The sequence below is a fragment of the Ambystoma mexicanum genome, chromosome 2p (genome assembly GCF_040938575.1).
Source record: "Ambystoma mexicanum isolate Mex_15411 chromosome 2p, UKY_AmexF1_1, whole genome shotgun sequence".
NCBI classification, from domain to species: Eukaryota; Metazoa; Chordata; class Amphibia; order Caudata; family Ambystomatidae; genus Ambystoma; species Ambystoma mexicanum.
In genome coordinates, this window is record NC_090923.1 from 362,422,741 (window position 1) to 362,448,676 (window position 25,936).

The following is a 25,936-nucleotide window of genomic DNA, read 5'->3' on the forward strand; positions in this document are numbered from 1 at the left end:
ACCCGCTTACATGGGACATTAAGATATCTTTTATTCCCTTTATTCAGTCAACTGGTCTCAACATCCGGGGTAGCTCTAGCAAATGCACATCTGGTGGACTAGATAATCATGTGTGATTCACAGATTAGATATTTCCCTTGGATTTATTTGAAAGCACGTTCAGTAAGTTTGCAATGTTTTGGTAGCGTGGTAAGGTGTGCAATTACTCGCGCCCACAACCACACAACAACGATATCTTGTAACAAACATCACCTGGGCATCCATATCACCTCCCCCACGTGTTTAATTTTTATATTTTTACTGCAATGAAGTGGTATGTCTTCAGCATATCCCTTGTTATCCCACGAAACATTCTTCCCCACTTCTCACTATCAACAAATGAAGGTCTTGCGACACCCGGGTGGTCCAGTCACAATACATTACACCTCGGAGAAGGTCTTGGCACCGTAAAACCACTACGGTGGTGATGAGCGGAGTTTAATTATAGAATAACATATCCTAACATTATAACTACTGTCTTTGTAACTCATAAGTATCTCTGTTCTTAATTCTTCTTTGATTTGTCTGTTTTCAGAATTCTCTCCCTTGACCACAAAAGGCAAGTTAATATGCACGCTTTACCATAATAGCATCATTCCTCTTTCTCTTCTCGCATAGGTGGCATGTTGCACGGAAGAGTGAATGTACAGCACAATGTGGATTGGGGTTTAGAACTTTGGATCTCTACTGTGCAAAGTACCTCCGCTTGGAAAGTAAAACAGAAAAAGTGGATGACCGATTCTGCAGTGGTCTATCAAAGCCAAGTAACAGGGAGAAGTGTTCCGGTGACTGTAACATTGGGGGCTGGCGATATTCACCCTGGTCAGAAGTAAGTCCACCACGAAGATGGAACACATTATTTGTCATTTTTGTATGTGGATCAAGTGCTTGATTTGTGTTTTTTTATTGTGAAGTGGAATTTAGGAAGCAAATGATGAAGTTGCTCCAGGTGAATGTGCCGCTATGAACACAATTTCCACCGTTACTCCCTGCTTCTTCTCTGTTTCTTCAATAAAACATTTGAATGGATTCTTTCCTCCGACGGATTTCTCATGTATGATATCCCTATCCCAGCGCGGCTGTTCTCCAGAAACTTTTCCGTCGCTTGGGGTCACAGCATGGTTCTGCGTCGGCTCCGTCTGATGCCTCTATGCGCACCATCACGGATATGACATCAGGGTCAGTATATATAGCAGTGCTGCCCCTCATGACTGCAGTTCCTTTTTTCCAAGCACTTTGTTCGCTAATCAGAAACACAGTCGTGGATCAGTATTTTTCTCTAACACAATGCCTGCTCCATCAAAGATCTCCGCATTTAAGCCGTGTGCGGATTGCGGCTGACAGATGTCAGTCTCGGATCTGTTTATACTGCTTGGGCCAGGATCATTACACCTAAGACGGCGGGTTGTACAAGTCCATGTACCTGAAGGCCCATCGGGTGAGGGCGGCAAAGATATTCACCTTCATTCACACGGAGAAGGATGAGGCTCTGCAATCTCGGTCCAGGTCACACAGCGTGGATTGGTACACCCAAGAACAGTCTGCTCCGAACAAGGAAAAGGACATTCATCTTCCTCTTCAAAGAAGAAGAGACACTGCTCCAGGAATTCACCTGAGCAGCAAAAAGAAGTACCTTTACAGACTCAATCCTCCATGCCGAAGGTGTAAGCAAAAACCAACCTTTGGTATAAGTCTGTACCATACACTTTTGGTAGCGAGCTGAGCAGCCAGGCTTATCCCAAGAGGGAATGTGAGCAGTAGAAGAAGTTACACAGAAGTATCACAATTACATTGGTTCAAGTAAACACTTACACTCAAGGTTTCTTGGTAAAAAATACTTAAACATTTATTTACACAGTCATTTAGAAAACATTCACTAGTGGAAATCAACTCAATGTTAAACACCAATATACTACAGTACAAAACTCTAAGTTGTAGGGACTGTTTGAGCTCCCTTGAAAAAGGAGCCAAAGGGCACTCACTTATTTTAAATAGGAATAAAAAGCATAGGTTTGTACAAAGGGTTAGAAAACACTTCTTTTAGATAATGCAAAAGTTCAATGTACCAGGAGGGTCAGTTAATTTCAATAGGCCAGGCCAAAGTCAATAGTCTAGGGTTCTTGGATAGGACAGCACAGTTCTGGTACAGATGGAGAAGTATTTGTAAAAGTTGCTTAGAAGTAGTTCAGATGACAAAGAAAGATATGCTGGGTCACAAGCTGATTAGGCCTGCAAGTTGGGAAAGTTTCACGAACTTTCACTGCGAGAGTTAGGATCTCTCAACCGGATGGCACAGTACCTTAAAGTGAAGCAAAAAGATGCAGCTGAAAACGTTGGTTCCTGGCAGTTCCTGCAGATCTCGCTGTTCCTGAGCCTCAGTCGTGGGGACAAGAGGGAGAACGTCAGGGACTCCTGCACTGCGCAGGATCGTCGTTGGAGCAAACAAAATGGCGTCACTTCAGCTCAAGTAGCTGTGGCTTCCAAACAGAAACGGCTTTCCCTCTCCCTGGTTAAACTCCCTGGTTAAACCTTAACCAGCTCCGAGAATGGTATCCAGGCGTTTGCTGAGTTGATTGGTCCCACCAACTCAAAGTAAGAAGCCGTCCTTGAAGGAGCTTCTCTGTCGATTGGAGAACTGGCAATTCAGGGTTGCAGCAGGGCTTCACTGCGCAAACCAATGATCCAGTGGTTGCAGCAGCCGTCCTCTTCCAGCTCATCTTCGGTTCTTTTATTCCAGTGGTCGACTCTGCCTTCCAGTCCTGGAGACTCGCATTTTAAACAGTTTTCTCCCATTCATTCAAGCCTAGCTGTCACTCACCCAGCAGGGTGGCTGTCCTTGCTGGACAGTCAGCCAGCCAATCACGCCAGAGTGCTCTTAGTCTGCTAGGAGACCAAGCACAGGGAGTTTCGGGCACCTCCCTCACTTCCTGCCCACCCCAGAAACTCAGAAGCCATGGGCGGACTTCAGTCCTGAAGCCTGCCAAAGGCTCACGAACAAAGGGACCAAACCTGGTTTGGCGTGCAGAGCTAAACACCAGAAGGACCTTTCCACAAAGAAACAGAGAAAAAAGATGACCGGAGTCTGTTTTTACAGAGGGGTCTTAGGTGCCATATTAAAAAACATGGCGGCCCCGATTTTTAGCGGTCAGGAAAAATCATGGTAGTTTGTTATACAACCACTGCCACCAGCCATTGCAATAGGAAAGGGTAGCTTTTGACAGCTACAAGAGAGTTTAGACACGGGATACTAAGTAACCCCTCCAGCACTCTATAAAGGACATCCCTAAGCCACTGCACTAAAGGTGTTGTGTGACACAATGATAAAAAGATGATGCCTATGGAGTTATCTAAAACTCCATAACCAAAGAACACAAGAGTAAAACACACATCAAAATACATGAGAGAGTGGGGAAAAAAGGCTCAAACTCTTTGCAGGGGAAAAAAAAAACAAGTCCTCAAAATCCAGCAAAGTTGCTGGGGGTCTCTAAGGTGAAGGGAATAAGCACATTTCTGAGAATTCTCCCTAACAAAGAGTTCCTGCCTGAAGATGTAAGACATATTTGCTAAGGTGCCAGCAGCTCCAGCCTCCTATGGCGCAAGTGACAACACTCTTGGCTTTGGCTCAGGCACCCCAGGGTCCGACTGCATCTGTTGCGACTGGCAGTGTACCCTCAGGGATCACTCACACATGCCTAAGGGCTCGGGCTTAGACCAAAAAGAAGTAGAGGCCACTGAGCACGGCAGGCCCCACCTTATGGTGCTATGGCTTCGGTGCCAGCACTGTCGGCATTGTCGTTGGTGCTGTGGATACCGCAGCACTCTATGGATGCTTTTATGTGAAAGATGTACAGCATAAATGATGATGAGGGTGACCAGGTCCCTTTTGGTCTGGAGACTATGTGCTCTAGGGAAGTGAGGGATTTCCCATAGAAATTATATGGGAAATGTGAGGATCTGCTGGCACTGGCTGAGGACCTGCAAGGAGCCAGCGGTCTCGACACCTCCCCAGAGATGGATTTCTTACCAGCTCCCACACCAGGTGTTAAGGGTGTTTTCCTAATGCCCCACTTGGAGGTAAGACTTCAGTAAGTTATCCCAGTGGTTTGTAGATCCACAACTGTTAGTATCAGTCTGTACTACACAGAGACCTTGGTAGAGTGGCAGAGCAGTCGCTTATTTTACAAGGAAGATGTGAGCTGTAGGTAAGTACACTGAACTCAGTAATGAACCTCAAAGAAACACTTATATTTATATTAAAATATAGATTTATTATATTTACACAAGAGTCACTTTTAAATACACATAGATATACTTTTCAATACTTTCAAAAGGCCACTTCTTAGTTGGTAGTTGCTGAACGCATACAATTGTTACAGGAGTTTGACAGTGCGATTCATTTCGGGGCCATACGAGGACCGCAGACACATGGCTGGACTCTCGGGAGCGGGCTACATGGGACCGCGGCTGCCTTTTGACACATTTCTGAGCGTTACGCATTCAGCAGGCGCATGTCTCCAAATACGTAGTGCTGACAGTGAAATACACTGAATAGGTGGGCCCCAGATCAAGTACACGTAAATTCGAACCGTGCTCCAATCAAGACATCACTGCTCCACTACAGAGATTCTTTCTCTTTTCTTTGCTCCTTTCCTCATCGGCTTCACTTAGAAAGAGCGATTTTCACCAATTTGAAGTTGTGAATTGAACTAAGATGGAATGTATTGTAAGGGAGGAAGAACCACATGAAGAAAGAACATATGGAATAACATCAAGCCGTCCATCATTGTCCGTCAAAAACTGTGTGTGGAAATAATTGTATGCAAAGAAATTGTATGCGTTCTTTAGAACGGATTACCAATTCTGTCCTGTCCTGAGGAAGACGACTGTCAAGTCTTCTCTCTCTTTTTAGGTAAAGAGATAGACGCCTTAGACAACTTTTATAGGTCGTCGAAACTACCTGTTCTTAGATACCAATGCAGCCCATGAGATTGTTGGGAACTGCACTAGGTACTGGGTGTTTACTATTTAGGTCGGATTGCCAACAAGTAGTGCATTTAATTTGGTTTTCATTGATGCACTTTTAGCTTGTTATATCATTGTAAATTTAATTTGCAATATCGAACAACAATTTTATTTCACAGGAAATATTGATTGTCCTTATTCCTGTGAATTTGTGTCTCCTACCTTTTTCTTAATCCTTTTTCTATTTTCTTATATTAGTTTTTTTGGCTTTCCTTTTTCTTTTTTCTTGGCTGTATAAGTCTGTTGGAATTTATAATAATTTCTATTCCTTTGAGATTGGAATTTGGTTTGGTGCAATATGTTCGTGATTTATAATTGTACTATGCACTTTATGTTCACTTTATCCTATAATATGTTTACTAGATCTATATGCACTTTAACTGGAGAGATCCAAGATTGATTGTCCGATTTTATGCTGTTTTATCATGATTTCAGCATTATGTTTAATGTTATTAGATATATATATATATATATATATATATATATATATATATATATATATATATATATATATATATATATATATATATATATATGATTAAGATTGACTGATTTTATATGATACTTGGCCTGGCCTATCCCCTCATTGAGCTCCGACTTGGAAAGCAATGTATCCTGCTTGATCCTTCAGCGGTTGGATTCACGTGACCCCTTCCTCTCTTGTCTATAGTGCTATTGGTAATAACATGCACCCACAATGTAATACAGTAATTGCATTTAGTCAGCATACATATATAAAATAGTGATTTTTGGGAAGGAAAACAATTGGTTAGGGTTATCCTAGCAAGGCTTCAGGTACTAGAGGCAGTTTCCCTGCACAGCATGTCATTTAAAGTCCAAAATGCAACCCTAGCTAAAAGGCAGTTTGGAGAGGCTTAAAGTCTTGAAAAGCAGCAGACGTTAAAAGTTCCTTTGGATACTTTCTAGTCTCTAGGAAAGAAGATAAAAGAAAGCTTAACCAACATTGGAGACCCTGTTAAAGGACTTGCTAAAGGGACACAAGCAGCAGCTTGAGTCAGAGGGAAGAGGTTGTTGCCCTGGACACCTATGGGCACGCCAACGCTCTGGAGTGACTTTCTGGAACAAGGTAAGCAATATCTTTTTCTACACAGTACCTTGGGTTTGAAGAAAATGTTTGTGGTGGATGCTCCGCAGTGTTGTAGCTCTGGACCCGACCACTGGATTCCTTGGCCTGATAATGACAGGCAGGACAATGGACGGTATCTCTCAGCAGCCATCTCAAAGGAGGCTATCTGAAACGGCTTTCATCAACTTCTTTGGTCACTCTTCGGTTTTGATGCCTTTTCTGGAGGACCCCCAAAGGACGCAATTAGCCCAGACAATCTTCTTCTGTTCCTGAAGTCCTGCACGCTGATGAGGGGGGTCGGGATGAGTTGGATTGGGTCTCTGGAGTGCCTTTGAGGGCTAAGGAAAGACTTGGATGGATTCCGTCTTTCCACAATGATGCACTCAAAATGGGCAGCAGTTCTCCTGGTATTGGGTTTCCGCAGCTCTGGAAACGTACATTACCTCGGGAGATGGCTCAAATCAAAGTTCGTCTTGGGACTGGTTGTTCCCAATAGTCAAAGGGAAGGAGTCATCCTCTTTGGAGTTCCTGTGTCCCACAGGACACAGAGTGAGGACGGCAGTGGTCACATCACAGTGTTGCAAAGGGTCTGCAGGCATCTCTGGTCATCTTCTTCGGTTACTTCAGCTTCTAGTGGCCAACATGCTTTTGACTCCAGAAGCCTCACCTTTTATACAGTTCCAGCACACACTCCTCTGCAATCTCTCTCAGCAATTTACAGAAGGGGGCGTTTGGCTGTCCAGTCAAGACAGCCAGAGCCCCAGTGTGAGCTAGTTCTATTCAGGCACTCTGGCAGACAAAGGACAGGGGGGTGGATAACTCCTCCCCTGCTTCCTGCATGCCCAGATACTCTGGATCCTAGGCAGGAACACCCAAGGGTTCCCTTCAAAGGCAAAACGCACACACAGGCCTCCCCCTCCCAGAATGGTAGAAGGGCTGACAAAGAACAACCATGCTAGAAATGGCAAAAAAAGAAGGGAGGCCACAAGTTTGTACTTGGGTGCCCCCATTGCGCACTATGTGGCCGTGGACATAGCCTGTGGTAGATAAATCACACAATAGTTGGTAGAACATGTCCACTGCCACAGCCATAACTAGGAGAATGTTTCTGTGACTAAAATGTTACAGGGGCAGAGAGAAGGGGGATACAAGGGGCAGTCTTGGACATTCACATGGGGCCGGGCTTTCCTGCTCGAGGATCAAGTGATGAAAATGTTTCAGATAGTCTGTGTTCTCTAATCACAGGAACAGGTCCATGCCTCAGTTTTCCTGTGCCTTCTGGGCCTTATGGCATCCTTGTGGTGGTGGAGGCGAGGCTGCACATTAGATCGCTTCAGTGGCTTCTATGTTGCAAATTGTAGCAGTTGCCAGCCACATGTCGCACTGTTAGATAACATTTCATATTAGTGATAAATCTTCCTGTCCTGTGTCAACCCAAGAACTTTTTTTGCTTGGACTTGGTAACTATTTTACCTTGTCCATAGGGTACGACGCCCTTCCATCGCCAACTATTTCAAAACCTGAATTTTAAATTTGTAAAGAATAACTAAAAAGTTCATCAAATATTTTTGGGGGGTGGGAAAGGGCAGATAAGGGTTTGGGGGGGTCAGGTGTAGGTACCAATAGGGGTAGAGGTTTTTTTGGGAGGGATCTCCCACCCCAAAATAAAATAATTTGATGAAAGTATTTGTTATTTTATGCACGTTTAAAATTCAGGCTTTGAAATGCCTGGCGATAAAAGGACATAGAACCGTCCCTAGGCGAGTGGGAATCTTTTTCCCCTCTCACCTAGTGTTTTACTCTTTTTATGGGTGACCTTTTTATGTCTCTCCATAGTGTATGGTTGGAGTTATAGTTTCCAATAACCTTTGGCTTAGGCTGGGTTGCCCCTTTTGGCTCTCCTGTTTATTTCTCTTTCATGTACTTGGTGAACTACTGTTCCCAAGCAGTAATGAGGGATTTTCATCCCCTTTATATTTTGTATACGTGAGCAATGTATTCCCCTTCTTACTTACCTGGTAACATTTTGTTACAATTGCGAGTTGCGAGTTTATATGAATGGCTGGTGGCAGAGGTTTTGCCTTTATGACTTTTTAGTCTTCTTTACTCGCTGGCTGTTAATACAGCATCGGTTATGCATAGAAGGGCAACCTTTTTTGTCAAAATGGTGGGCTCCTTCTTTTTTCGCCATGTCTTGCTGTTTCTGAGGTCTTCCCCTGCCATTCTAGGTGGGCACAACCTCAGTGAAAACTGTCTTCGGCGTGAATCCTTTGAATTCCCCACCCTAGCTCCAGAGTGTCTCAGAAGGCAGGAAGCGAGGGAGGAGTCCAAACCTCTACAGCCCTTTGTCTTTCACCTTGCCTGGAAGGAACCAGCTTCAAGTGGGGGGCTGGCTGTCCCAATTGGACAGCCAGATGCCCCTTGCATTAAAATGCAGGGAGAGAATGAAGAAGTTGTGCTGTAGTTTCTGATAAATATTCTGAACCTGGAAACTGCTGACAAGTTGACCACTTGAGCTGAAACTGAAGAGGAAGATGAAGAAACTATGGCTGTAGCGATGTCCAGCAACCGGAGAACCTGCTGTGTATCTGGAGCCTGTTGTAACCCTCCCTTCCATTCAACCTGGGTCCCGAAAAACGACAAACTCGACCTAGGGCCGGGTGAGATCCACTAGACTCAAAAATACCTGCATTTTGAACCATGCTACATCATGCTGTGACTTTGTGGGGCTGTTATACCACAATACCCTGGGATCTCGAGCCATTGTGTGGTGCATAGTCTTCCAAAGTCTGAATCTGTCCTGTCTTCACTCTTCATGACAAGGAATTCATCGACCGGGTTTTATGCTGCAGATCCTGAAGACGTCCTTCTGCAAGCTCTTCTTCTGTGCTGAGGTACTATGATGGCTGGGGTATTACTCACCTTAAGCCTTTAATGATTCCTGTTAAGCTTTTGGGAGTGATTCATGTGATTGGGAGTCCTCTCATCCAGTTCGCCAGGACCATTGCTCGAATCCCTCTAGGGTGTCTTCTCTGACGTCCCTGGACCCTAACTAACTCTAAAGTGAACTACTTACTTGTTTTGAAGAGACTTCCTCAGGAACTCCGACTTTTCCTGCAACTGCACCTTATCTTAACTTGCCTACAGCTTGCACCTAGACCACTGGGGTCTCTCCTCTGCTTCTGAGAAAATTCATGCAAAATTCATGCAATAGACTAGGGAAGGGGTGGATAAGAAAAAGATTCTACCTTGAAAAGTATAACAAGTGTTTAAAAGTGACTTACTTGTGAAAGAGCTGGTTGGTAACTGTCCCTCTGAAATATGAGCAGTTACAAAGGTTCTTACTATCCTTTGAATATGTTTTGCCATTCTGAGAAGTATATGTAAGGTTATTTTACTCATCTGTGAATTTGGTCCCCCTCTTCCCAAAGTAATGTTGTTGGCTTTACCTAACTATTTCTTTCAGAATATAAGTGAATATGTTTACCAACTAGGTCTTGCTTCCCATGACCTGCTATTTAGCCTGTCTGGAATAGGTCTGCCTTGGGTCTTACCTACCTTGAATAGCTGTGTGCCATTCTTAATAAATGCACTGTGGGTTTTACATTCGTTGGTCTGCCTTGTGCCATCCTAAAATAGTGTGAAGGGTTATTGCTTACCATAGTCTGTGTTCCACTGATCTGAAAAGCAACTGTAGTAGTTTATTACAATATTAGGTCTTACCTGGCATAACTGAGGTTATCCTGAATGTAGTTATATATTTATACTGTTCCATGAATTTGTGTTCCACTATTCAGAAAGGTATCCTGGTAACAGGGTTGGTTTACTAAGTGATCCCTTAACTGAGTGTCACTGCATGACTGACAGGGTCTACTACCCTCAAATTACTTTAAGTAATCTAAAAGTAACTTGTGGTGTTACTCCCCCTGAACAGGTGTGTTCTAGTTTGAATGTGTATGATTGGGTCTGACTTGCCTAGAAATACTGTTAGTGATTCTGAACAAGGTCTTTACTTTGGTCTGTGTACCTTCAAGCATTGTGTTGTTTTTATATTGTGTTTATGATTCTATGACAAAGTACTTACCCACCAAGACTTACCTTGCCCTATTTGTATCTATAATAAACCTTAATTTGTTATAATACTTCTGGGTGTGTTTCTGTTGAACCATTTGTAAGAATAAAGCTAATAGGAGTGACTGGTGTGGAGACTCTATTACCATTATGCGTAACACCAAGCGAAGAGCCGAGAGAGTGTAGAGGAAAAATCCCTCCCCCACTCTGTTAGATCTTTATAAAGACTCAGTAAAAACCATGAAATTAGCAATTATCGCATCTAAATCACAAAGATACAATGACGGGATCTCTTCGGTGCACTCTTATTCGCGAGAGCTATTTGCTATTTGTTACCCTTGAAAAAGTTTGAGGGTAACAGACCCAGTGTCACAACATTAGTTAAGGACTCTGCCTGGTACCAATCCATCCATGTCGAGTTCAACATCAACATTTCAGCTCACCAACACTCTATTGCTGCCCGGCAAAAGAAATGCATGGAAAAGAGCACGAGTCTCCACTGCCCCTCCGAGCCTGCTGCTTCCCTCCTTAATCGTAATCTTTCCCATGCTATATTTCACTTTCAGCCTTGTACAGAGGCCCAGATCTGTAAAATCGTAGCTGGCATGAAACCTACCTCGTGCCTAGGAGATAGGTGTCCATCTACCATCTTTAAAGCTTGTATTGATACCCTTGCCCCCTGGGTACCCACATTGGTCAACCTGTGCTTTGACGAATCTACTGTTCCCCCAGTCTTAAAGGAGTTGTGGATTACCCCGCTCCTCAAGAAATATAACCTGGATCCCAATATAGCCGAAATCTACCGACTGGTCACAAACGTCTCATTTCTTCTAAAAATTCAGGATCGTGTTGCATATATACAGCTCCATGAGTTTATAGAAAATAATAGCAATTTGAACCAGAGACAATCAGGTTTAAGACACATGCACAGGACAGAAACTGCATTGATCGATATTAAATCTAACATTGCAAACATCAAAGATAAAGGCAGACCTGCTCTCCTACTGCTGCTTGATCTTTTTGCGGCATTTGACCTGGTTGAACACTCATTTTGGTCACCAGGTTGAGTGAACAGACATATTGCTCTGACATGGCTGCTCAGTGGATTCTATCCTTTCTTGGCCCCAGGAGTGCCAGCGTTGCCATACAGAATGCCAGCTCAATACCCACGTTTACCACCAGCGGCGTACCACAGGGTTCATGCATCTACCCATTACTGTTTAATGTTTACGTCATGCCACTCCTTGCTCTTCTGGATGGCCTGGGTGTGCAGTATATCATCTAAGCAAATGACACCCAGGTCATCGTAGAGTTAACGGGCTGTCATAGCAGGACTCTAATGCCATCAATCTCATCTATAACTCCATTCAGGATTGGATGACCACAAATTCCCTTGCTCTCAATCCCGAAAAGAACAAACTCCTGTTATTAGCATCGGGACAAAGACTTAAAACCATGTCTCCTGACTACAATAGCTTTTCTCTAGCAGGAAATCAAATCCAAGTGTCCAAGAAGGTGAAAACATTGGGCGTTGTGCTGGACTCAGAGCTGTCCATGAAACCCCCTGTTGCCTTTGTCCTGGCCTCTTGTGGGTATTGGTAGGCAAAGTTGGAATGCAGTACCCTCTGGGAACACTACAAGCAATTATGACTACAGGTGTAAGCAAACCAACCTTTGGTAAAAGTCTGTACTACACAGTTTTGGTAGCGTGTTGAGCTGCCAGGCTTATCTCATGAGGGGAAATGTGAGCTTTAATGATGTTACGCAGAGGTCTACAATCACAGGTGTTAAAAAAAAAACTCTTACACTCAAGGTTTCTTGGATAAACACTTATTAATTTATTTATCAGTCAGCTATAAAACATTCACTAGAAGGAGGCAGTTAAATATCATACACAAATATTCTTCAGTACTATACTTGTTAAGTTTCTGAGGCATTCAGACTACTTTGAAGGAGGAGCAAAATGGCATTCAGAATACTTTGAAGGAGGAGCAAAAAGGAATAGGTTCAGAACATAAAAGGATTACAATTATTCTTAGATAGTGCAGATACTTTGAGTTCACCAGAAGAGTTAATTTAATTCAATAGGCTAGGCCAAAGTTAATGGGCTAAAGTCTTGGGTAGGGTAAAACGCTTCTGGTAAGTAAACGGTAAAGTCTCTGTAGATGTTCTCAGAAGTAGTTTGTAAAAAGAAGAATTATATGTTGGGTCACAAGCTGATTAGGCCTGTGAGTTGCAAATGTTTCAAGCACTTTCATCGTGAGAGGTAAGTACTCTGTCTCGTTTCACAGTACCTTACAAATGAAGAAAAAGATGCAGCTGAAGACTTCTGTTCCTGGCAGTTCCTGCAGATCTCGCTGTTCCTGAGCCGCAGTCGTGGGGACAAGAGGGAGGATGTCGGGGGACTCCTGCACTGCACTGGGACTGGTCAAAAAGCTGGCACTTGCCAAATCTTCAATTCCTGTAGCTGTAGTAAAGCACACAAACTGGTGTCCCTCTCCCTGGTTATATGGTTTCCTGCAGCACTCTGAGGAAATTCATCCAGCTCCGAAATAAGGTGTCCGGGTGGCTTACTGTCGAGTTGATTGTTCCTACCAGCTCAAAGGGAGAAGTCGTCCTTGAAGGGGCATCTCTGTCGAGGTGAACTTGGCCATTCGGACCTGCAGCAGGGCTTCACGGGGCAAACCAACAGTCCAGGAGTTGCAGCAGCCATCCTCCTCAAGCTCGTCTTCGGTTCTTTCGTTCCAGTGGTCGACTCTGCCTTCCAAGCCAAGAGACACGCCTTTTATTCAGTTCTCTCCCATTCATTCCAGCCAGCTGTCAGGCACCCAGCAGGCTGGCTGTCCTTGCCGGACAGTCAGCAGGCCAATCATACCAGAATGCATTTGGGTCTCCTAGGAGACTAGGCACAGGGAGTTTCAGGCACCTCCCTCACTTCCTGCCCACCCCAGACACTCAGGCGCCGGAGGACAAAGGAACCAAACCTGATTTGGCGCGCAGAACAAAACTCTAGAAGGACCTTTCCACAAAGAAATGGCGAAAAAAGAAGACCGGGACCTGTTTAAATAAAGGGGTCTCACACGGCATCTTGAAAAACATGGCTCCTGCGATTTAACGCTAGCGGTGTTCGCGGTCTGCAAAAAATCATGGTAGTTCATTGTAAAACCACAGCCGCCAGCCATTTTGAGAGGAAAGGGTAGCATTTGACTGCTACAGGAGTATCTACACAGGGTTATAGTAAGTAACCCCTCCAGCACTCTATTGTAAGATAGGGTGTGCTGGGTCTAGGAATTTAATGCTAGGTCTAGGAATGTAAAGAGACTAGTAAAGTCAATTTCACTTTACTTACTTTGGGAAACAGTAGTTTATCCCAGAGAAGGTATTTAAACCTTGGGAAAGCCTAAAAAGGTTTCCCTGTGCCACTGCACTGAGGGTGCTGTGTGACACAAATGAAAAGATGATGCCTATGGAGTTGGTTAAACTCCATAACCAAAAGAAACAAACACAGAAACCACATTATTGGCCCTCATTACGAGTTCGGCGGTAACCATGCCGCTATTGGCGGCATGGCTGCCGCCGAAATCGCGTTGGGGTCTGGGTCCTCGGAATGAGGACTTACCAGGCCATTCTGAGTTCGGAAGGCCCGGTAATTCCTCCCTCCAAGGACCCGGACACGGTCCTTCCCCATTCCCATTTCAGCCCCCATAGGGCTGAATGGGAATGGGAGAGGGAGCAAACAACGGGCCACTACGAGATGGCCCGTTGTTTGCTCCCTCTTCACCTCGTGGGACCCGGTAAGCATGCCTGGTTTTCCCAGGCGTGCTTACCGGGTCCCGCGAGGGGAACTCGAAATGCGGCGGTACGGAGTGAACGGCGCCGGCACCTTTTACGGTGCTGTTCACTCCATACCGCCAGGGTCGTAATGAGGCCCATTGAATGGAAAAGTTCAAAGTCCTAAAGTTTAGCAAAAGAGCTGGAGGGCTCTGAGGTGGGAGGAATTGGCACATTTATGAGAATTCTCTGTAACAGATCTCTGTCAGGAGATTCTGGAAGAGGAGATCTCCTGTTGGGGAACTCCTCAAGTGGACCTCTTTGTTTCCAGTTCAAAGAAAGTGCAAGTTGTTCTGCTCAGAGCTCATTCTACCAGAGGAGTGACAGCCATATCTGCCCTGCAGAGGGTAGTCCTGTCCTGGATATTTGCCAGGTGGCAATGTGGGTGTCTTTGCAAACGTTTGCTAAGTATTACTGGTTGGATTCCCTTGCCTGCCAGGATGCCTGGTTTGGTAGGATAGTCCTCCAAATTCTTCTGGTTTAAGTGGTGTCTTGGTTCCTCCATTCTCTAGGTGTCCATACTGCTTTTTGAGTCTATCCTACATGACGAATCTTCGGAAGAAAGAATCCATTAGAAGAACAAATTACTTACCGCTGAATAATGTTCTTTCTGATGGATGTTCCTTCCACAGATTCCTCATCGCCCCCACTACCTGCCTCTCTTGTGGGAAGCTAGTACACCATCGGATCTATGGTCCCTCAGCTTCAGTGTGCTACGGACAAACAGTGGCACGCTGAGCCGCAATATATACTGTACCCAATGTCATATCTGCCGCGGGGTGTATCGAGGCGTCAGACGCAGCCAATGTTAAGCTGCGCTGTGCCCCCTGGTTGCGAAAAAGTTGCAGGAAAACAGCTGCGCTAGGATAGGGATAGCATAGATGAGAAATCTGTGGGAGGAACATCCATCAGAAAGAAAAATACTGAGAAGTAAGTAAGTAACATTTTTGTTTACATTTTATATGGTTGTGTAATCTTTAATGTATGTGGTAATTGTTCTACATGGACTTTATCCACCAGAGCAACATAGTTCTGTAACAAAGCATCAGGGGTGCATTGAAAAGTGACACAAACATTACATATATAGTTAGTTGATAGCTTTTCAATATACATACTGGTTAGTTACACTGAATAAAATGGGTGTTGGTCCTAGCCAGAAATCAGTCACATTAGGCGAGCTATAGCTTTTAAATTGCATTAAGGTGTTAGACCGTACACATTAGAACAGCTTCTGCTTTTAATCAATATAGATGTATGCGTGGTATATCAGTTATGAAGTGTGTTGTGAGAGATAGTCTTGTAATATATGAGTTTGTCTATCATTGCCCTCCCTTCTTGCTGTCCCATCCCACTACACTTGGCTCCTACATACTACATTACATATCAGTTAATCCACCGAATCTTAAAATTACCCAGTCACCCATGTATACTCATGAACAGAGTTTCTTGTAGGCATACTTCTCCTTATTCTAATAAATGCACATATTACTTTCTTTAAATAATGTACATTATGTGATGGATAATCAGATAATTGTAAAAGTATATGTCAGGGCTCGTCATAGGTTTCTTGCCCATTGGTGCCTCCACCCGCCTCATTACAGTGGTTGTGGTGTACTTTCCTGCTGCTCCATTTGAGCTCTGGTCGCAGCTGGGTCCCATTCCAAGAGGGTGCATGGGAGCGACAGTTCGCGATTATTCCGGTTTCGGACATCATTTTCATCTCCTGTCTTGACAGTACATCATCCAGAGGTCTGCAGAAAGGTCTGGTAATCCAATGCTGCCTGCACCTTATGCGAAAGTGCTCTATGATCTCTCTTAGTTTTGCCTTGATTCCTTCTCTGCCCCTGCCCTTCTTTGCTGTGATCGTTCCTTGACAATGCCCCCTACTGGTCCTGCCTTCAGGCTTGTTCCTGGCCTTCTGTTCATTTTTCTGCTTGCCTGCTATTCATTATTGGACTTTCCTCTTGTCTGGCTGCTCCTTCTACAGACCCCTCTCCTCCTCCTCCTTCTGCCACAGGCTACAGCATGTCCTGCTGCTTGTGTTGCATGCAGGACCTCTACAATTTGGGGTTGTTGCCTGTTTTCAGTCCCTGTCTCTGGGGGCCACCTGTTTGTACAACTCCAGACAGCGTGGCTTCTGACGGAAATGCTACAGTTTGGCAAAACCAAGCGCCAGTCAGCTCGGTTAAGTCTTGTCATTGACAGTATATACAAAAAAGTTACTGTATAAAATACACAATCAAATACATAGATATCATAAATAATTAGTAATACAAAAATGTAATTCAATGAACAATAAAAGTTCCTAAACTAATGATCTAGAAAGATTAGTAAATACAGTAGAGACACAGGATAGGCACAGCCCATTCAATAATAAATGTCCCTGTTTTTCAGTTGCCTCCTATTACTCTTGCATCCTTTCCCCTTTCCTCCATACTTATGGATGTCTGTCACATTGGCATAGGGCCAGCAACATATGCTCAGAAAGAACTCCCCCAAATTAAACATTTGGGGGTGTGCTCTTTTCATGCACTGACTCCACCCGCCCGTTTCACCTTGTGGGTGGTGGTAGTCGTTGAACAGAAGCGATTCTTTTTTGTTTGATGCATTTTTCTGCTTTCCTTCATTTTCTTTTACCCAATTCCTTTGACTGGGCTCCCATTGGTCATCCCCTGGTTTGTCAGGAACAACCATTCTGTTCTGTCTGAAAGTCATGTATGCATCAGTATTAACCTCTGCGTGGAGTGGCTCGACCCTGACCACCACTGGGATGTGTGCATGTCCTGCAACTGCAACACCTTATCACACCAAGGTCTGAAGAAGTGGCTCCAACTTTGGGACAAGATTTTTCTATATCATCCCCTCAGAGACCTACAGTGCTTTCGTGAGGACAAGTGTATAAAGGTAAGTACCTCTTTTTTCAAAGGCACTGCAGGAGGGATCCATCGGGCCCTCACATGGAGTTTCTATGCCCCACTGTGGTTAACCATGAGAATGCTGCATTTTCTACTGGCGCGCACACTGAGGACCAGTATAGGTCTCACACTTTTTTGATCAAAAAAGGACCATCAGGGTATTTTACCAGCTGTGTCACCAATAACACACACACTGGCCTTCCAAGACTTTTACCGGTGTTGTGTGCTCCAAGGGTCTACCGCATCATCCTGGAGTTACCTCTGAGGTTTGTACTACCTCTACCGGGGTCTGTACTGTGGACTTCCATAAGACGAATGCTACAGCTAAGAGTAAGAAATTTAGCAGATCTGAGTCACAACCTCCACACCTTTAAATGGTGGTTCGCTGTTGGGTACGGTCAGGTGCCATCTTGTCCACCACTGATTCTGCCCAGTCCCCACCCGGGTCTCGGATTTGTTTTCAGAGCAGGAATTCTATCACAGCTCTGGCACTTTAGAAATTGATGTTGACTCATTGAGGGATTTCCTACTGTATCTAAGGGGTATTTTATACCCCAGTTAGAGTGATCATGTTTGAGCAACACTGAATGCTCCTCTTCCCCCACCCCTGCTACCTCCACTGGGTATGGGGCAAGCTTGAAACCAGTAGTTGCCCCTGATTGGACAACTACTGACTGGTGAAATGGTGCAAATCCTTAGCATTGGATGGCTTGGACTTGCTTCCAGCTCGTATTTTAGGAAAGAGCACTTCTGTAGCCATTTCCTCGGCTCATTGTTGGAGACAAGAATCCCTCGAACAAGAGTAGCCTGCAGAAGATCCAAAGCCTACGCCTGAGTTGGGCCAGACATCCCATCTCTGAAAGACCCTGAGCGGTGCTTCAACCCATGCACTAGTGGGACCAACTATGCTCCACACATTCTCGAGGATCATGCAGCTCTCTTGTGGGCTTAATCAACAGAAGTGCTGCAGTTCCGCGCATAAGTCTGTAACTTCTGTGTTCGGCAGCTTGTGCCATAAATCGACTTCTTCCCTAATTTCCGCATCCCAGCATCAAGGGATCCTGTCCTGGAGCAATTTCTGTGATCACGACTGGGAGGATGCCTGTCATCAGCGGTGTGCGAAGACAGTTGCTGGGACTCTCCTTCCTCCATCCAGTGAAGTGGTTCTTGCATTACTTCATCAACAGAGGTTGCTTCTTGTAGATGCACACACCTGGAAGAATCCCCAAACCCGAAACTTCTGGTCAACTCTCAATGGAACCCAATGGGGGAAGATCGTGCCCCCAGCAACCTGCGGATGATCTACATCGACGTCTGGGAAAATCGTAGTCAGGGTGGTAAGAAAACGCAGTGTATCTGTCCCCCCTGTTCTACATAGGGTAACATTGGAAACAAGTCCCTTTGTCTCCTTATTCCATTCCACTAACCTCTTAGTCATCAAACCTGGGTTGAATATCCTGATCCTGAGTTAGACTTGGGTATGATATGATATGATATGGTATTTATAACGCGCCTATACACAAGTGTTTGAAGGCGCGACGCTGCTAGGGGGGGTAGAGGAAAGACAGAGACAACGATCCTACTAGGCCAAGTGTCATACAGATCGCGCAAGTGCAGGACAAGGGGGAAGGGGCAAAGTGCAGGTCGAAAAGTTAAGAAGAAAGCACCCCCCTCTGATTTGGATAGTCCAGGCACTTTATGCGAACTTCTTGGCAACAGTACGCTATGGTCTATGGAATGAGGAGAAGCATTTCTTTAAGGTCAACAAAGGTGTCAGAAAGGGGAGTGTCCTAGCTCCTCTTCTTTTTAATATATACATACAGGAAATCATTGATGCCCTGATGAGAGAAGGCCAGTGCTGTCCCAAAATGACAGATATGAAATACCCTGCACTTTTTTTATGCAGACAATGTGGTTATTCTCTCCACCACACCCAATGGCTTGAAACAAACATTGAATGTTTTTTTTAACAAAATGTAAAGAGTTGTCTTTAAAGCTAAACATCGAGAAATATGAAATAATGGTTTTTAAACCAAGGTTTGTAAAACTAATGCCCTAACTATTGAGATAAATGGTGTCCCTTTGTAGCAGGTTTGGTTTTTTGATTATCTAGGAGTCCGGTTACATGCAATGGGGGCATGGAACCCATGGGTGGAAAAGTCAGAAATAACCTTGACAAAGTATTGTGGGGCTATCAGAGCTTTCCACTCACAGAATGAGAGTGGATCAGTGCCTCCAGCCCTTAACCTTTATTAAAATAACAGCCTCTTCCTGCAGTCCTTTTTTGGCTTGGAAATATGGTTGCTTCAGGGAAATCGGGTGTTTGTGAACATAAGTTCTTGAAGAAACTACTTTTACTCCCTGATAGTACTCTGTTAGGCAAGATTTAGAGCAGTGCCCTTTGGATGCACTACAACAACCTTGACCACCTGGTAATAGGAACCCAACCTTTGGTATAAGTATGTACTACACAGGTTGGTAGTGTGGCTAAGCAGCCAGGCTTATCTCAAGAGGGGTCAATGTGAGCAGTAGGGGAGTTACACAGAGATTCACAGTGACAAGTATCCAAATAAACACTTACACTCAAGGTTTCTTGATTAAACAATTATTAATGTATTTAACAGTCAGTTTGAATAAGCCTTCTTCAGAAGGGGCAATATAATAGTAACACACAAATACACTCCAGAATACACACTCTTAGTTTCTCTAAATCAGCAAGTATCCATTTGGGATGGCACACAGACACTTCCTACACCCTCAGGTGACTTAAATAGATAGGACACAGTGGACATTAATATATCACTGGTACACTTAGAGCAATACTGGGATGAGTGTTAAAGGAAAGAGTTTTCAGAATAAAACAAGAGATCACATAAATATTCTGAAGCAGGTAAATACTTTTGAACCCCCAAACACAAAGTAAATTAACCCTTTCCTGGAGGGAAGGTAAAACGCAAGCAGAGGAGAGAAGAGTCATTCACGGAGCCACGCCAGCCAATGTCAATTGGACAAAAGTCTAGGTGAGCTGAAGCACTTCTTGCAGGTAAGTAAAAATCTTCCACAATATTTTAGAAGTCTTTGTAGAAAAAGTAGAATTAAAGTAGGGCCACAAGCTGGGAGGCTTGTGAGAGGTAGAAAATGCAAGCAACTCTACAGAGGCAACCAAGACCAGTCTCAACTGAGATCAAGTAAGGCTACAACAACAAGAGGTAAGTGCTCTTAGACTTTACAGTACCTTTGGTTAGAAGAAATGGTTCTAACTTGCTTCTGTTCCTGTGTGGCTCTGCAGATCCTTTTGTTCCCGTGCCTCACGACGGTCGGCGACAGAAAAGGACAAACTTCTATTCATCTGCACTTCGCAGTTTCAGATCCTCGCGTCTCAGCAAATAGCACCACTGCGGTCTCACGGATACCACTCTGGACTTTCCTCGCTTCTGGGGACCTGCACTCTGTTGAGGTGGCTCAGGCTTTGTCAGTCCTGCTTACTGTGAGTCCGGGAGATCTTCCAGCAGCTCAGGTCCAGCTTAAAAGTGATTCACTCCATTTGGTGTTCCTCTTCCTGGCACTTCTGTTACAGCAGAAGCAGCAGTAGTAGTACAGCCAGCTCCAAGAGGATGTCCAAACAAGTTCACTTTGGAGTTGATTCGTCCCACCAACGCAAGGGGTGAAGTCGTCCTTGCAGGGCTTCTCTAGTCGAGGCGGTGTCTCTTCCAAGTTCTTCTTCGGATTCCTTCGTCTGGTGGTCGACTCTGCCTTTCAAGCCAAAACGCCTCGCCTTTTATGCAGGTTTCTCCCATTCATTCCAGCCTAGCTGTCAATCATTCAGCAGGATGGATGTCCTTGCCGGCTACCAGCCGGCCAATAACCTTTGGGTGCATTCCTGTAACCAAGGTGATTAAGCACGGGGAGTTTTGTGCACCTCCCCTCACTTCCTTCCCTTGCCAGACATACTGGAGCCAGAGGCGGGATTCACTCCTGAATCCCGCCAAAGACAAAATGAACAAAGGGACCAAACCTGGTTTGGCGTGCAGAGTAAATCTCAAGAAGGACCTTTCCAGCAAGAAATGCCCCTTTGCAGCTTTGCCCCTCACAAGCCTCCCAGCTTGTGGACCTACCATGGTATATAGTCAATCCATCTAAAATCATTCCATTGAATGCTATACCATCGAATTATAAGCATCGAAAAGCATTTCCATCAAAATGCCTTTCATTTGACTATAATGCCATGGGTGTCCAGTCAACTCGTCGAAAAAAAACTGGTCGACTACAATTTGGTCGACGCAATTTGGTCGAAAACCATTTCGTCGAAAAAAAATTTTTATTTATATATTTATTTTTTGGGTTTTCGTTTAGTTAAAAAAGGGGTTTTTAGAGAAAAAAAGGGGGTTGGGGGGGGCGGACCCCCCAAAAAAAAAAAAAAAAAAAGGGTTAAAATAGAAAAAAAAAAATTTCGACGAAATGGTTTTCGACCAATTTGCTTCGACCATTTGTCTGGTCGACCAATTTTTTTCGACGAATTGACTGGCAACCATGCCATGGTGTATTCGAAACTAGTGTCCGGGTTAGGGGTGAGGGTTAGGGGTTAGGGTTGGGGCTAGCGTTAGATTAGGGGTTAGATTAGGCTTATGGTTGGGGCTAGGGTTAGGGTTTGGGTTAGGGTTGGGTTAGGGTTGGGGCTAGGGTTGGGGGGGTGGGCATTTGGGGTGCTGGGAGGGAACCCCCAATATAGAAAAAAACATTAAAACGTTACAAGGAGCTGTCCAGTGCTGAAATTTCAGCACTGGACAGCTCCATGTAACGTTTTAACGTTACAAAAAATGCATATCAAATGATATCTTTTACATGTAAAAGTGCATTTCCATTGAAACCAGTCCAATTATATGTAGCATGTCGATGCTTTGGTAAACTATGCTTTTTTTTTCGATGGTGTGGCATTTTGTTGCTTTTTTTTTCAACGAAATGACTAGGAATCCCTACTGTGATTTCATTTTATAGAAAGACTTCTAAAACATTGTGCAAGAATTTGTTAACTACCTGCAACTACCTGTGCTTCAGCTCACCTAGACTTTTGCTCAACTAGTATTGGCTGTGCTGGCTCCCGGAAAGACCCTTCTTACCTCTGATTTGTGCCTTACCTTTCCCCGAGGAAATTTTCTTTGCACTGGAGGTTTTAAAAAGTACTTACCTGCTTAAGGATATTTGTTAACCATTGTTTTATTCCCGCATCTTTCTCTTTTGACACTATCGTCAGTATTGCCTAAATGTGCCAGGGATATGGTATCAGGTTTGGTCCCTTTGTTCATTTTGCCTTTGGCGGGATTCAATGGTGAAGCCTGCCTCTGGCTCCAGCGTGTCTGGCAGGGGCAGGAAGTAAGGGAGGTGCCCAAAACTCCCTGTGCTTAATCCCCTTGGTTACAGGAATGCACCCAAAGGTGATTGGCTGGCTGGCTGTCCTCGTGGGACAGCCACCCTGCTGTGTGATTGACAGCTGGCCTGCAAATGAATGGGAGAAGCCTGCATAGAAGGCAAGGCTTTTGGCTTGGAAGGCAGAGTCGGCCACTGGATGAAGGTGAAGCCCGGTGAAGCCCTCCTGCATTGCTGAAGCTCCGAATTCCCCTCAACTAGAAAAGCCCTCCAATGGCCGACTTCTACCCCTTGGTTTGGTGGAACTAATCAACCCCAAAGCTCACTCGTCTGGACATCCTCTCGGAGCTGGCTGTACTTCCATTGCTGCTGCATGAACCGATTGCCAGGGAGAGGAGCACCAGCATCGAGTGCCTTGTTTTTAAGTCAGATCCGAGCACCAGGAAGATCCTCTGGACTCCCATAAAGCAGGACTGACCAAGCTGACCCACCTCAACAGAGTGCTGGATCCCAGATGAGAGGAAAGTCCATAAAGGTATCCGAGCACCGCAGGGTGCTGTTTGCGAGAGCCACAAGGAGCTGAAACTGCAAAGTGCCATTGATCTGAAGTTTTCCAATTGCTGCCACTGACCTTCCATTCATAGTGCAGGAGTCCCCAGATGTCCTCCCTCTTGTCCCCACGACTTAGGCCCAGGAAAAACAGGATCTGCAGACCTACACAGGAACAGAAGACAGCTGGAACCACTTTCTTCTAACCAAAGGTACTGTAAAACTAAGGGGACTTAACTCTTGTTGTGTAGCCTTGCTAGCTCTCAGTTGAGCCTTGTTTTGGTTGCCTTTGCAGAGTTGCTTGCAGCTTTGCCCCTCACAAGCCTCCCAGTTTGTGGCCCTAAAGTGATTTCAGTTTAAACAAAGACTTCTAATACATTGTGCAAGACTTTTTACCTAGCTGCAAGAAGTGTTTCAGCTCACCTAGACTTTTGCTCAACTGACATTAGCTTTCCTGGCTCACTGAAAGACTCTTCTTACCTCTGACTTTTTGCATTACCTTTCCCCCATGAAAGGGTTAATTTACTTTGCATTGGAGGGTTCAAAAAGTACTTACCTTCTTAAGAATATTTGTTAACCATTCGTTTTGTTCCCTCATCTTTCTCTTTTGACACTAACCTCAGTATTGATCTAAATGTACCAGTGATATATCAATGTCCACAGTGTCCTAGTTATTTAAGTCACCTCAGGGTGTAGGGAGTGTCTGTGTGCCATCCTAAAATGGGTATCTACTGATTTAAAGAAACTGAGAGTGTGTATTTTGCAGTGTTTTTGTGTGTTATATATATTTGCTCCCTGCTAAAGAAGGCTTATTGTAGACTGTTAAATTAATAAATAATTGTTTAATCAAGAAAGATTGGGTGTAAGTGTTTATTTGGATACTTGTCGCTGTAAATCTCTATGTAATAACCCTACAGCTCACATTGACCCCTCTTGAGATAAGCCTGGCTGCTCAGTCACTCTACCAACTTGTGTAGTACATACTTATAGCAAAGGTTGGGTTAACTATTGCCAAGAGGACAAGGCTGGGACAGTCTACCACAGGGTACTGCATACAATCCTGCCGAACACCAGGCAATTCAAAGGTCCAGGAGGATGCAGCAAGCTTCGTTGATGGTTTGTTCGTCGGGTGTTCTTCCCAGTGGTCGATTCTGTCTCTAGTCCCAAATCTCTCGCCTTTTAAGCAGGTTTCTCCCATTCATGCTCAGCCTAGGCTGTCAATCACACAGCAGGGTGGCTGTCAGGACTGGTCGCATTGAGGCACTGCTAGGGACAAAGGACAGGGGAGTTTTGGGAACCTTCCTCACTTCCTGCCTTTCCAGGCACATTGGAGATAGAGGCGGGTTTCAGGGCTGAAGCCCGCCAAAGGCAAAATGAACAAAGGGCGCAAACCTGGCTTGTCGCACAGAGTAAAACCCAAGAAAGACCTCACAAACAGAAAATGGCGAACAAAGAAGACCGGGGACATTTTGACAAAAATGGTCACCGATAGGTGCTATACTGCAGCTGAGGAATCAACCTGCGGTAGGAAAGCACAATGGTAGGAAAATTAAACCACTGCTACCAGTCATTTAACGTAGTGAGGGTAACATAAAACATGTTACATGAGTAGGTAGGATAAGGGGCTACTATGTATCCCCCCAGCACTCCATATAAGATGGTGTGTGCTGGACCTACAAAGAGAAAAGGGTATGTAAAGGTAGTTTCACTTTACTATTCTTGGGAACAGTAGTTCACACAAGAAAAGGTATTTAAACCTTATGAGTAATCAAAAGGATTTCTCTGTTACACTGCACTGAAGGTGTGTCATCCTACAAAAAGTAGATGCCTATGGAGTTTGTCAAGACTCCAAAAAAAGTGGAAACACATAATCCAAATCAGGTCAAAACACATGAGAGAGTGAGTAAAAGGTCTCACTCACTCAGGGGTTAAAATGAAAAAGTCCTAAAGTCCAGCAAAAAAGCTGGAGGTCTCTAAGGTGGGAGGAATTTAGCATTAAAATTAAAATTCTCCCTGACAGAGGTACACAGCTGCTCCTTCCTCTACACTTTCTTTTGCCTGTACCCAAGAAAACCTGGCTCTTCGTGGCATGGAAGGGGGCATACTGTTACATCTTCAAGGAATCCTTTGTGGTCCTGGTGGCACTTTGACAACTACAAGTTGCTGAGAGCCAGCATTTAAGTGAGAGTAGCGACTCAATGTGGAAGTTTCTGTAATTTGTGTTTAAATCCTGCAAAGTTGGCGGAGTTGAGTGCACCATAAAGAAATGGTCTATAAACATTTAGAATGAAAACCACTCAAATGACGTGAGTAAAATAGAGTTTGTTCTACATTTATGCAGGCAAAATAATTACATAGAATGAGAAAACGCAGGGCATACATAAAAACAAAGAACAGGGGTAGGAGGATCGAACCCACGGATCCATGTTCTCAGGTAAGTGTTCTAACCTCTAGTCCACCAGTGCAAAGAAATGACACGTGACTGAGCGCGTACGTGCTTCAGAAGGGCCTGTCCCTGTACACAGGGCACGTAAGTGCAGGTGTTTCGACCTATGTTCAATGGCAAGGAGACACCTAGTGGTGAAATTGTAGATCACGGCTCCAATGACCGTTTTGCCCATGCACCATAAATATATTGGGACCCAAAAAGTAAAACATTGTTTAGAGGATCATTTCGGTCAATAAAAAGAGCGCTGGGTGCGCATGTGCTGTATGTAGATTGAGTAGGACGGTTGGTTTGTTTGCAGCAATATTTCACATTATAACAGAACTCGGTCTAAGATAACTGTCTTTCATTTTAGTTTATAGGCCAGTGCAGTCATACATTATCAGAACTAGACAAACAATGTTACTTTTGTCGCTTGGTGTTGTTTTGTTTTCTTTTATCAGTCTTCTTTTAGCGATGACCAATTTCAAAGCCTTAAATTATAGCTCGATCCCATGGGCATCAATAAGGCATCTAATATATTGAGCACCTGCTCCCAAATATGACAACGTATACCCACTTGAGTACAGATGTAGCAATTTAACAGTAGTGAATATATTCATGGCTGTAGGT

At 44.4% G+C, this 25,936-nt stretch overlaps 1 protein-coding gene across 1 annotated transcript in view; it reads left to right on the plus strand.

The window, feature by feature from the left end:
• Positions 1 to 25,936, plus strand: part of ADAMTS9 (ADAM metallopeptidase with thrombospondin type 1 motif 9) — a 1,221,593-nt gene that overhangs the window by 447,108 nt on the left and 748,549 nt on the right. Inside the window, exon 20 of the mRNA XM_069643707.1 lies at positions 658 to 868. Within this exon, the coding sequence (XP_069499808.1) occupies positions 658 to 868 (211 nt within the window). The remainder of the gene's footprint in view (positions 1 to 657; positions 869 to 25,936) is intronic.